The 13,442-nt window shown below is 35.0% G+C and overlaps 1 protein-coding gene across 1 annotated transcript in view; it reads right to left on the bottom strand.

The window, feature by feature from the left end:
• Nucleotides 1-13,442, bottom strand: part of TCF12 (transcription factor 12) — a 377,803-nt gene that overhangs the window by 10,043 nt on the left and 354,318 nt on the right. The window contains 5 exon segments of the mRNA XM_028505802.2: nt 754-986; nt 5,458-5,479; nt 5,482-5,619; nt 6,812-6,828; nt 6,830-6,924. Of these exon segments, the coding sequence (XP_028361603.1) occupies nt 754-986; nt 5,458-5,479; nt 5,482-5,619; nt 6,812-6,828; nt 6,830-6,924 (505 nt within the window).

The raw sequence follows: 13,442 nt of genomic DNA, 5'->3' as shown, positions 1-13,442 counted from the left end.
GGGACATATAAGCATGATAGTACATACCAAGAAGATCATGGCATTACTGATCAGGGATCAACAAAGAAGTCATGATATCAACCTGGCCAGTGTGGCTCAGTTGGTTGGAGTATCACCCCATAAGTGGAAAAGTCAAAGAGTTCAATTCCTGGTCAGGGCATAGACGAGAGGCAATTGATCAATGTTTCTCTCCCTCCCTTCCCCCCTCTCTAAAATCAATAAGCATGTCCTCAGGTGAGGATAAAAATAAAAAAAAAGTCCTGATGCTTTATTGATATAGGTATAAAGGACTATATGAAGCAAAGGAAGGAGGGACCATGTCCAGTCTATTAAGCTGTACAACCAAGTAGACGCCCCCAGGGCAAAGCAGGGACGAAACCGAGCACAGAGAGGTAGGTAGGAAAGACAGGAAGGAACAGGAGGACAGGTCAATTCAACAGTATGGGAGATCAGAGCCAACAAGAACACAGAGGCACAAAGCATTAATGCTGAGCACACAAAAGCTGGTTGTTCTCTGCATTATTACACAGGATTATTCTCTGCTGGTTTCTGTGAAGCACTGAGCCTACAGATATTGACCAATTCAGTGAGACAGAGGTGAGAGAACTAGCAGGAAAACATGATCTAGATGATGCAGTGGTAGAAATAGTAGTTGAACTTGCAAAAAATTTGTTCAAGCAGAAGGGTGAGTAGAAACAGAAATGTCTGCCCAACTGAGGCATAACAATTATTATCTTTGCTGAACCTACTTACCTCTGACTTGCTGTTCTAGACTAAGGATGACTGCCACGGCCTGATGAAGAATAAGGAGTTTTGTTTGGGGTTTTTCACTCTTCAAATGGAGCTGACACATTCGACCCAGCTCTTTGAATGCTTCATTAATATCCCGCACACGCAAGCGTTCTCTGGCATTATTAGCCATCCGCCTTTCCTTCTCCCTTTCTATCTTCTGTTCTGGGTTCAAATCCTCATCTTCATTAGTACTGCTGGAAACAAAGTAACAACAATGTGTATTAGGTTTCCTATAAAATGTAGATATGTTTACTGAATTAAATTATAAAGATGGATATGAAAATTACCTACAAACTTTACCAAATAGAAGTAAAAGCTACCCTTTACATGAATGTTTATTTCTTCCCAGTCTTTCTTCAATACACATATATAGTCACGTAACTGAAATTATACCAGACACATGGTGTGGCAAAAGTAAGTTTACAGTTGTGAGTATGCAAAACACAGAGTTTTAGTCTTGTATTATTTATTATATTATTTTCCATATGAACTGTAAACCTACTTTTGCCCCACCCTGTACATTAAAAATGCATTTTTACTGTATATTACAGCATGAAGACTTCTCCATGCTAGTGAAACTCTACATAAACATAATTTGAACAACTACATAATATTCTAGGCACTTAGTTAGCTATTTGAAGTGTGATCAGCATTACTGGGAGCTTATTAAAAACACAGACTCTCAGATTCTACTGCAAACTTACTAAGTCAGGAGCTGCATTTTAACCAGATCACCAGCTCATTCATATGTACATTAAAGTTTGGGAGGCACTTTCCTAGTACACTAATGTATTAATTTGCTTAACCTATCTATGCTCTTAAATATATGCTGACAGTCGCTTGATGAAAAAAAAAAGCTTAAAGACACAGAGAGAATGGGTTTACAGGAACAAATATAAAAGGACACATGGACAAAAACTAGGGGGTATGGAAATGGGAGGGAGGTGGTGAGGAAGAGTGGGTGGGTTGGGATGAAAGTAAAGACAGAAAACTGTACTTGAACAATGATTAAAATAAAATTAGGAAAAAAAGGGAAAAAAGACACACACAGAGAGAACTATCTCAGAAAATGATTATTTTTTTTGTTCCAGAGAGAAATATTATCATCAGTGATTAAAACATGGATGAACTGGAACAATGTTTTGAAGGATAAATTGGCAAAATAAATCCAAAGCCTTAAGAAGGTTCATTACCTCTTAATCAGCAATTCCAACTTTTAGAAATTCATTCTACAAATATAATTAAGAGATGTACACAGAAATTTATGTAAAGAACTATTACATTAGTAACACACTGGATACCAGTAACAGGACATGGATTAGAAAATTACAGTACATGCAGGTAACAGTCTACTATGCAGCCTCTAGAAAAATCAAGTTGCAGATTACATTAAGTAAAAGATATCAGACACAAAAAACTACATACTGTATGGTTCTACAAAAGACTACATACTGTATGATTCTATTTACACGAACTTTTAGAAAGACAAAACTATGGTAATGGAAAGCAGATCGCTGGTTGCCAGGGGATGGGAGAAGGTACTGATTACAAAGGAGTATGTGGAAACTTTTGGGGGTGGGTAGAAATATTCTTTCATTTTGCAAAAAACACTCAGGATAGATGAAAATGTTAAAAATACATTGTTAAATAAAAAAGTTGAAATTATAAATTATAACCAGTGCAATTAAAATTTAAACTATATATACGAAAAAGAAGACAGTAGTTAACCACTGAAAAGTAGCCAGTGGTTAATTCTGGGTAGTAGTTTTTTGTGTGTGTGATTTTTGTATATACTTTTCTGTATTTTTCCAATTTTCTGTAATTAAAAAATGCATTAAGAAATCAGAAAAAATTTTAGGGGGATGCTTTAGAATAAATTTTAAAAAAATTTTATTTCTATTTATATTACAGAAATATATTATTGAGCAGAGCCCCTCATAACCTTAAAATGATGTGTACAAAGAACAGATGTTTTCACCTCTTTTCTAATGCCTTGAGTACTGTAAGAAAGAAGTACACAATAGATTCTTACAAGCTATTGTCAAGAATTACATAAAAGTATTCTTTTGGTAGCAGGGAATCACTAGTTCTTGGGCTGCAAAAGGACCTTTACAGATCATCTAGCCCAAAGATTTCCAAATGTGGCCACTTATCAGAATCTTCAGGAGCACTTAAAAAATATAGCTTTCAAAGGTCCACTACCACAGCTACTGATTTAGTGAGAGTTGGGTTGAGGGCCAGTCACCTGTCTTTCTAAAATGTTTCAGGAGTCTGTGCAGCAGTACTGAAAACCACTGCAAGGTCCAGAGAAATTAATGATCTCCCTAGAATCACAGAGCCAATTAGTGACAGTGTAACAACAAGAACCCAGGTCAGTGCTCCATGGAAGCAAGCCTACACCGCATACCTAAAAAATTACCATCGTCATAACAGTAACTACAGTTTATTTAATGAGTATTTACTGCATGTGAGACAGTGTGTAAAGGGTTTCATGTGCTTCATTTTCAGTTTATTCCCACAAAAATTCTGTAACAGAAAGTCCTTTTTAGAGAAAAAGGAAGCAAAGCTCAGACAGCTTTAATAACTTGCCCAGATCACTTGGTAAGTTATGGTGGAGCCATGAGCAAAACCCAGGTAACCTTCCTTTGTCCAAAGGACATGTTATTAAATCTATTAACTATGATTAATTACTAAGTATCATTGTTAACCTATTATACTGCTTTCTCAATTTCTGATGACCTACATAACAGGGTTCAGTAAACTATGACTCAGGAGCTGGCTACCTAATTTTGTAAATAAAATTTTATTGTAACAGCCAACCCATTTGTTTATATATTGTCTTTGGTTGCTTTTCTACACAATGCCAGAGTTGAGTAGTTGCAAGGGACTAAATGGTCCACAGAGATGAACATATTTACTTATCTGGCCCTTCATGAATGAGGAGGAAACATGCAAATTATTTCCCTTAAAATTCTATTTGAATAATAAAACTACAAAAGAATTAAGGTGCCTCAAAGGAGTGCTCTATAGATTCCATGACCCAGTTTTCACTTCCTCATGCCTCTGCACAACTGAGTACAATGCATATTAAAACAATAGCATTAGCCTGGATGGTGTAAATCAGTGGACTGGGCACAGGCTGTGAACCAAAGTGTTGCTAGTTTGATTCCCAGTCAGGGCACATGCCTGTGTTGCGGGCCAGGTTCTCAGTGGGGGCCACATGAGGGGCAACCACACATTGATGTTTCTCTCTCTCTCTTTCTCCCTTCCCTTCCCCTCCAATAAATAAATAAAAATCTTAAAAAAAAAAAAAAGGAGGCAAAAGAAAAAAAAAAGCATTCCCCCACACCCAAAAAAATAAGTAAAAAAAATAGCATTAGTATCTTCAGATTTACTTTTTTCCAAGAGAAATGCTTACGTGTTGAAAATAGAATGTCATATACAAAAGGACATCTTTTTAAGTATGTGAACATAGGAAGGACCATGCTGGTTCTTTTAGTTATATCTATCATACTTGCTATAATCTCCTTTGTGCCATAATTTAAAACATAGAACAATGTTTAGAATATAAATATTTATACGTGATATATACATATTATAAGTGGATATATACCAAGAAAATAGGATGGATCACAAATATATCAGAGGTTTTAATATATAAGAAAAATCTGAGGAAAGAATATGGAAATCATTTGAAACTAACATACTACATGTTAATATCCATACTTCAAAGCAGGGTCAAGTCCAATTTCTGGAAAATCTTCCCCAACAACATCAGCCCACCTGGAGTACTTCCTTTTCCATACTCTTCTCAAATCACTGTTTAAACCAGGAGTTGGCAAACTTTTTCTATAAAGGGCCAGATAATAAATATTTTCAGCTTTGTGGGCCATCTGGTTTCTTCTGCAACTACTCAAAACTGCTATTGCTGCAATACAAAAGCAGCCATAGACAATATGTAAATAAATGAGGTGTGAAAGTATTTCAATAAAACTTTATTTATAGCCCTGGCCAGTGTGGCTCAGTTGGACATCACCCTGCAAACTGAAAGGTTGCAGGTTTGATCCAGTCAGGGCACATACCCAGGTTGAGGGTTTGGTCCCTGGTCGGGGTGTGTATGAGAAGGCAATTGATTGATGTTTCTCTCTCACATCAGTGTCTCTCTCTCTTCTCTCTCTCTAGAAGCAATGAAAAAAAAATGTCCTCTGGTAAGGATTTAAAAAAACAACAACACTTTATTTATAAAAGTAGGCAGTGAGCTGGATTTGGCCCATGGGCAAATTTGCCAACTCCTGGTTATACTTAAATTAATATGTTCAAATATTTATTGATGAAATGTATCTAAATATCTATACTGTACAATTTAATTTGTTTTAGTTATTTTCCCCTCTGATTGTCTTACAGACTGTAAGCACTGAGGGGAGAGATGTAATTCTTTTTATATGTAGACCCTAAAATAGTGTGATATAATGGAAGACATAACTGCTGAGTCAGCTTCGTATGGTTCCCTATAGGGACGCTGTGAGGATTAAATGAGGTAACATACATGAAGTCCCAACACAGTATTTAGAATATAACTCCACAATGAATGCATGACACCTCCAATTTTCCAAGTATTTCACTCATGACAAATGAGTGAATTTAATACCTGGATGCTAACAATACCTTGTTCTGCCTCTAGATGAACCTTGATGTCCTTTTGGGAGGATTCATCATCTGATTTCATGTCATCTGATGAAGGAGGTTCATGAAGGTTTTCATCTTTCTCTTTGTTTTCAGTCTTGATTTCTGTTGGAACAACAGTTCCAGACTGACTTTGCAAGCCGCCTGATAAAGAGGCAAAGAAACATAATAAATGTCCAGACTTAGGAGGAATTAGAACTAAGACAGTAAAAAGCTTTGTAGACGATAAATACCCTTAGTTCTCAAGAGGGCAACCTGAAGATGTAGGAAAGTATACTATTTAGAGCTGAATAAACATGGCCACAAATCTTAAGAGAATGATTTTTTTTCCTGCTGAATGCGTTTTTTAAAAATTTTATTTTAATTGTTGTTCAAGTACAATTTTATGTCTTTTATTCCCATCCCAGCCTTCCCACCTCCTTCCCATTTCCACCCACCCCTAGTTTTGTCCATGTGTCCTTATACTTGTTCCTGTAAACCTTCCCCTTTTCCCCTGAAATTCCCTCCCCTCTCCCCTCTGGACACTGTCAGCCTGTTCTCTATTTCAGTGTCTTTGGTTATATTTTGCTTGTTTCTTTGTTTTGTTGTTTAGGGTCCTGTTAAGAATGATTTTTAAAGCCTCTTTATTTAGAAGAGCAAGCCTGGCCTTGATGGTCAGTCTAATGCTTACTTTCAGGCACTATTTACATAACAAATGGAACAAATGATGAGAAACTTGATGGATTTTTAGAAACTGACTTCTAAGATTCTGCCAAAGGTAAAGGAATAAGCTTTAACATTTTCCTTGATAAACACAGTAAAATAGGCATCATGGTTAAACACAACTGGGCGAACTTTACTTTGGTATCCTTAATACTAGCTATATATTTGTATTTATTTATTAAGTTCCATTATAATGTTTATCAGTTTGTTTTTTGACAGAGCTGCTTCTACAACTGAACTGTTTCTAAACAACAGCTACTATCATTCAGAGCTCTCAACATATTCAGATGTATCTTCTCACTGCCTCTAGGGCCCATGAAGACTCAGTCATGAGGGGAAGTGATTAAGGAAGACAGACTTGACAGAAGCAGGAGGATGTAAGAAAATGACAGGTAAAACCTGAAGAACAGTTTGGATGTGGTTCCATCCACAAATATCTACAATTTGCCCAGCCAAATTGGCTGAATGAAACCCTAAATACCCACCTCTACACTCATGCAGTAGCACCACTTTGGGAATTCTCCCACCTAAGCTGACTTCTGATTCACAGATGTCAATGTGCCTGTGAGAAAAGTGACAGTGTTCCAAATGGTATCTGTCTGCATTATTGCTGAAAACCAACAATATAGTTTACCTCTATAATTTCTTGTGTTTATGGTTCAAGTCTGTGCTTGAAGCAGTGACTGTATTTGACAAGACTGAATGATTGCCATTGAGACTGACAGAGTCTTCTCTATGAGTTCCAACCTAAAGTTAAAAAAAAAAAAGTCAAGATAGTTCAGGGGCAATAATTGTTATATTGTTCGAGAAAACAATAGTACTCATCTGAATTTAGTAACTTTTCTTGAGTGCCACTTTTTTGATTTTTTGATTTCAAGACTTGATAGTAGCTTAAATTTTAAGTAGTTTTATACAAACAAAATTCTAACCTCCAAATTTAATATCCACAGAGGACTGTAGCAGATGAGCTAACAGAGACAAAACATTCCAGAAGCCATAAGTACTACAAATTATAGGATTTATTAATAATTCTCTATGAACTGATCTGAAAAACCTATTCCAAACACTATCTAAATACAGGGTAGGGGCAAAAGTAGGTTTACCGTTGTATGTGAAACAGTTTGTTCTTGTAATATTATGTATTAATTATTGCATTATTTTCCACATGAACAACTGTAAAGCTACTTGGCCCAACCTTGTATACTAAAGTATGCATGAATCTGTATTTAAGAAAATATTACTAGATTCCAAGTAATAATATTTATCTATACTTTGGCATGCCCTTTCCTCACACATACATATAGTGTCTTATTTTTTCTTTCTCTAAATGCCCACCCTCAAAAGTTTTAAAAGAGTAACAAAAGGCAATACAAAATTTAAATAAAACAGAAGTTCAGCACTGCCACGCAACAAAAATGCCATATATTTTTAATCTCACTTTTAATCAAACTTACACAAGTCACAATTAACCTGTAATGGGAAGTTAAGGCATGCAAACACCACCAAATGTTTGGCTATCGCAGTATTTTTAGAAAAATTGGTTATAAATGAAGCTCTATTACAACAGTATCAGATATGTCAACTAGAAGATTAAGCCTTTAATTAAAGAGCTTTATTGCCTGAAGGTATACATGAGAAGCAGTGTTTTCAATAAATCTTTCAATCCCAGTAAATTACTGAGCTTTGAATCCCTCTTGAGTAATTAATATAGCTTTATCTTTAATGACTTTGTATGAATTTTACCCTAAGAGGTATAAATACCCCTATGCAAGTTTATCTTTTGGTTTTTCACGAGCTAAACAAAAGAAACCAAAGTTTCAGACAATGCAGACCATTTGGTAGTGGACTTAACTAGAACATACCAGGTCTTCCACCACTCTTTTAAAGAAATATCTGTTCTCTATTTACCCTTATCCTTTAAAAAATTTTTAAAATTATTTATCTATCTATTTATTTATTTATCAATTGTTGTTCGAGTACAGTTTCCTGCCTTTTACTCCCATTTATTTATTTTTAGACAGGGGAAGGGAGAAAAAGAGGGAGAGAAACATTAATGTGTGGGTTGCCTTTGCAGGCTTGTCCACTGGGGACCTGGCCTGCAACCCAGGCACGTGCCCTGACTGGGAATTGAACCAGCAACCCTTTGGTTCAAAGGCCAGCACTGAATCCACTAAGCCACACCAGCCAGGTCTATCTATCCTTATTATTATCTTTAATATAGTTTTTAAAAAACCCTTTAACGTATCCCACAACTACTTTTAAAGTTATTTGAGGACTAGTCACTGCTGAGAATTAGCTGTGTCACTACTCCTTTAGATAATCAAGCATGACTATATCCTTTTTTTAACTACACAATTTCATTATGTAGTACAATCATAAAATCTTAAAGTTGGGAAAGGACCACAGAAACTACTTTTATTCCCTTCCCACTGAAATCTTCACTAAGCTTTTAGATTTCCCCCCATAAAAACACTTGAAAAAAATCTGAAGAAGTAAACCTAACAACCGGCAAAAGAGAGGGTTGTGAAAATTGTATTTGAGAGAAAATTATTTTTAAAATATTTCATAGTATTCTGTCTCCAGGACATCCCAGTCATGTTTATTCTTAACCCGTAAGGTCCTTTCTTACTAGCTATGAACTGCTCAATGATCTAAGAGGAAGGTCAGTTCAAAAATCCCATTTTATAAAAATAGGTATGATATAAATATAACATATAGTAGCAAATTCTTTGGAACCTACAGGCCTATTGTAAAGATAAAATATCACTAGAACAATTTTGACTTGCTGAAGAAATCAATGTAGGATAAAGTAAAAGCTAAGATTTCTATATTTGTGTTTGTAATAATCTTAAAACTTTCTGTGATCTTTGATGGTAATATGTGCTAATTCTGCTTTTACTTTAGTATTTGGAGCTATTATACTAAGTAATTTAAAAGGAAATAACTTTTAAAATTGAAAAATTTAAACATGTATGTATATTTACTACATGTGAAACATTTTACAGCTCTGTAAGACAAAAATCACTGGACAGTAACAAAATAAATTTTCACTCATTTGAGTGATAAGTTATGATGCGTCTACTAAATTTTTATTTTTCATTTCTTTAGTATAAATAATTATTTGATTTTCTGAATTGCTACTATTAAAGTGTTCTGTCACCTCCTTTTTGATGAAAGGTTTAGCAGACAAAGGATCATTTCCCTGAAGGAAAACCAGAAAGGTTGCTTGATTTGTTTTGGGATATAAATGCCAGCAAGTATTTTTGTCTCTATGGAATACTAGACTATTTCCTCACACCAACCTACATCATTGGCTTCTAAAAGAAAAAAAAATAGGCTTCAGGCTAGCAAAACGCTTGAAGTCTGGAGTTTTTCATGTTAATGAAGTTAGCAGCAGGAACTTTTTCTTTGTAACTTGATTCCCCTTGCAAATGGCCCTCATATATTTTCTGGAGAATTTGACTTTCACAGTTCTTTCTTACAGTTCTCTTTAACCCTTACTCACCTTGGCTCCCACGTCCTCCGTTTAATCTGCAGTTACCCATTCAAATGGCTCTGTCCGCACACATAGAACAGGTGTATAAACAGTTCTTTGTCTAAGCACAGAGCCTGTGAGGCCAGCCAGATAGGACCCTGTTTAATTGTTCACCTCGTTAGCATACAGCTGACAGGCTGCTTCTACTAGGAGAGTAGCAGGGGAAGGCAAAAACCCTTTTGGCCTGCTATGCTCAAAATTTCAATTGTTATAAAGAGCTCCATGCCAGAATAAAAGGCCCATCCCATTACATGACATCATCTTAATTCTGAATCTTCACATTCTGTGTATGGCCTTACTTTTGTGTAAACAGTCTTCAAGAAACCTGTTACCATTTCATTTGGCCAATGGCTTTAGCACCCAGGGTAGAAAAATGTTAAATCTAATTAGTTGATGAATAAGAAATCTTATGAATTAAGGAACAGACTGAGAAGTACTCAGTATGAATTCCACTCTGATTCTGAAATTCTATTCTAATAATTTGTTCAATTTGTACTATTCCCTGAATACTAATGATTTAAATTAATCAGTACTAATCTACAGACTGATTAAAAGATCTTTGCGTACTGTTTTACCTAAAGAGGGGTTTTAAGCTAGAAACTTGGCAGAATCCCATTTGTTATGGTTCCTAAAATGGTATTTCCATAATATATAACCTATTATGATTTTGAAACTTTAAAAAAAATGCTGCCATTTTAAACAATTCTGAACAATAAAAACTGGCTAACAAAATCCTTAAAAAGCACTATAGTGTCGTCTTAAAGAAAATAAAAACATTTTAAACTGCCCACTTAAAAAATAGGTTAGTAAAAGTAAAATACAATTAAAGATAAACTCCTCCAATTCAGTTGTAACCTAGACAAACCATTCTTACAGTATACCAATTTATACTAATAAAATCAAATACTATATCTAAGTGTAAGGTTAAAATGATTCCAAATTTATTTTGATAAGTGACAAAAATGCCAATTTTAAACAAAATATTACCCTATTTACCTATTAGTCTTTAACAACTTAATCTCTTACAATTACATGATTTATATTTTTAAATATTATGGTAGCTTTAAATTTCATGATTTAACATTATTTACTCCGCTCTCATACAATAATACTGCACATCTCCAACCACAGCTTAAACAACAACAAAAAACTCCCTCAAGCAATTAAAAAAAAGAAAGACGGAAAGAAATGCCTGTATTAAATTTCCCCAGGACTTGTAACAAATATGGATAGAATTATATCCTACTTCATAAATAATGAACTTTTAAAGATTTGCACCAAGCTTTCTTTAATACAAAAAGCTCCTAATCTAACTTAGTTTAGTTTGAAGTTGAAACCCTGAGGAATAACTGATACTTTGTGCTAAAAGATAAAAGCTCAATCATGGATCTATCTCAATGGGCCTCAGTATTTCAGATATTACAGCCATAAACAGATGTGATGTACAATAACCTTGTACTGCAGAAGCCTCTTTGTAATGGCCAGATGAAATGAATGACTCTATTCCTTTTTAGTTTTCTACTTAAGTACCTTTCCCTGTCAGTAATTTATTGCAAGAGTTTATTCTTACATGAAGTAAATGGAAGCAAAACTGAATTCCAATGCTGACATTTTAGTAGTTCTAAAAACCCTGATTTTGTGCCTTAAAATTTAAATGAGATATCAATCACATCCTAAGAAAAGTGTCTGATAAAAAGTTTTAAGTTCTACATTTGCATTAAACAAATATGGAGAAATCATAAAAAATACTTAAGGGAAGTAGGAAATTAAGTAAATGAAATATTAAACCCCATTAAAAATATGAGTAAATATTAAAACTATGCCAGGCTGGTTATACTAATTATACCGTTTCCTAGTTTGTTTTTCCAATATACCAATCTTTCAGAAAATTTAATTTTCATGTATATTAGACAGCTAAAGTATGTTAAAAGCTTTCTGTGGTTGAAACCTCATTTAATTCTAAACTTCGGTACAGTCAAATCTATTCAGTTTAAAGAAACAACAGTCAAGTTTTTGACATTGACTCCTATTGACTACAACAAAAATATCACCTGAATGTTCTATGGAGTTACTGCAATAGTATTTATGCTCATTAGAATAATTCTACTCTCTGCAGAAAACAAACAGAATGATGAAAATTAAATATTTTTGAGAAGCAGACCTCACAAATTCCATGGGTTATGTAGAACTGTTGATAAACTGGTATTTCCATGGTTATTTTGTAATTTTGGCCACGTGACCTTAATTTTTAGGATTCTAAAACAAATACTAATTTATGTTTAATCAGAAAGTTAAACAAGACAAAAAAGGAAAAGTAATCCAGAATGTAATACTGTATCATTTCTTAGTTATGATCAGTTATAATATATGAGGGTATTTATCATATATGAGGGGAATTCTGTATATTGTACAGAAAAGAAGGGATAAATAAAAAGAGAATCTTGGGGATAGCAGGCAATAGTTATAATATTATGTACCTCCAAATCACACAACCTCCAAAAATATGAAGAGCTGATTCAATACAGGTGGGTACTAATGGAAATCCTCAGACATGGACAAAGATATTAGGACATGAATCTTCCTCAAGAGTATGCCAAAAACTTAGGTGGGAGGAGTCACTGGCTGATTGTGTTCGTTATTTCATTCTATCCTTTGTTCTTTTTGCTGAAACTGAGAACTGAGGACTCACAGCTAAAAAAGTTCATTTAAGCCCTGACCACTGTGGCTCAGTTGTTTAGAGTATCATCCTGTAAACTGAGAGGTTGTTGTGAGTTCTATCCCCAGGTGGGACACATATGGTAGGCGACTATCAATGTTTCTCTCTCACAGCTCCCTTCCTCTCTCTCTAAAAGCAATGAAAAAATGTACCCTTGGGTGAGTACTAAAAAAAATTCATTTCAGAGGGACAGGAGAGGAATACTGACTCAACTGACAATGTCAGATTTTGTCAGTAAATAACTTTATATATTTGAGGGTAAGCCTGGCAGTAACGTCTAAATCTCTACTTCTACTAGAGATTGTATCTGAATGGGGTGCATATAGCAGATGACTTCTAGCACATTTTCACCAGCTCTGGGTCCTCTCAGAGTTATAAGTAGCACTGAAGAGAAAACCCTGATAGGCACACTAACCAGTATCATGGCTTACTTGCTGTGGCATTGATGCTGCTGCTCAGACTATGCCAGAGTCATCTCATGCTCCGTAGACTTTTTGATTTTGAATTTTTTCCTTTTTAAAGAATATCTCTGGTAGCCCTTTTGTTCATGCTCTGAAGTAAGCAACAAATTCCTAGAGGACATATGTGAACTACTTTCTTAATTAAGAGCTTCAGGGCAACATCTAATGAAACAATTTTCCCTTGGACATCTCCTTTTAAAACGTACTAAGTTTCTAGATGGCTTTGAAGGAATGGATTTTGAAAAATCCCGACTCACATCCAAAGTTGGTAAAATACTAATTTTAAAGGGGATTGAATTTCAAGATTTCTTGAGATTAAAAAATACCCCAAAACTGTTAAGATATGCATGCATCTAATGTCATTCATGTTACTGAAAACACTGCTCTTAGGAACCAGGCTGCCTTGTGTGATGTTTACTTCAGCTACTCCAAAATGAGTATATGCCCTGGCTGGTGTGCCTCAGTAGACTGAGTGCTGGCCTGTGAACCAAAGGGTCACTGGTTTGATTCCCAGTCAGGACACATGCCTGGGTAGCAGGTCAGATCCCCAGTT

Source organism: Phyllostomus discolor, chromosome 1 (genome assembly GCF_004126475.2).
Source record: "Phyllostomus discolor isolate MPI-MPIP mPhyDis1 chromosome 1, mPhyDis1.pri.v3, whole genome shotgun sequence".
Taxonomy (NCBI): Eukaryota; Metazoa; Chordata; class Mammalia; order Chiroptera; family Phyllostomidae; genus Phyllostomus; species Phyllostomus discolor.
Note: the sequence above shows the minus strand (reverse complement) of the source record. Positions and strands in the feature narration are given on the sequence as shown.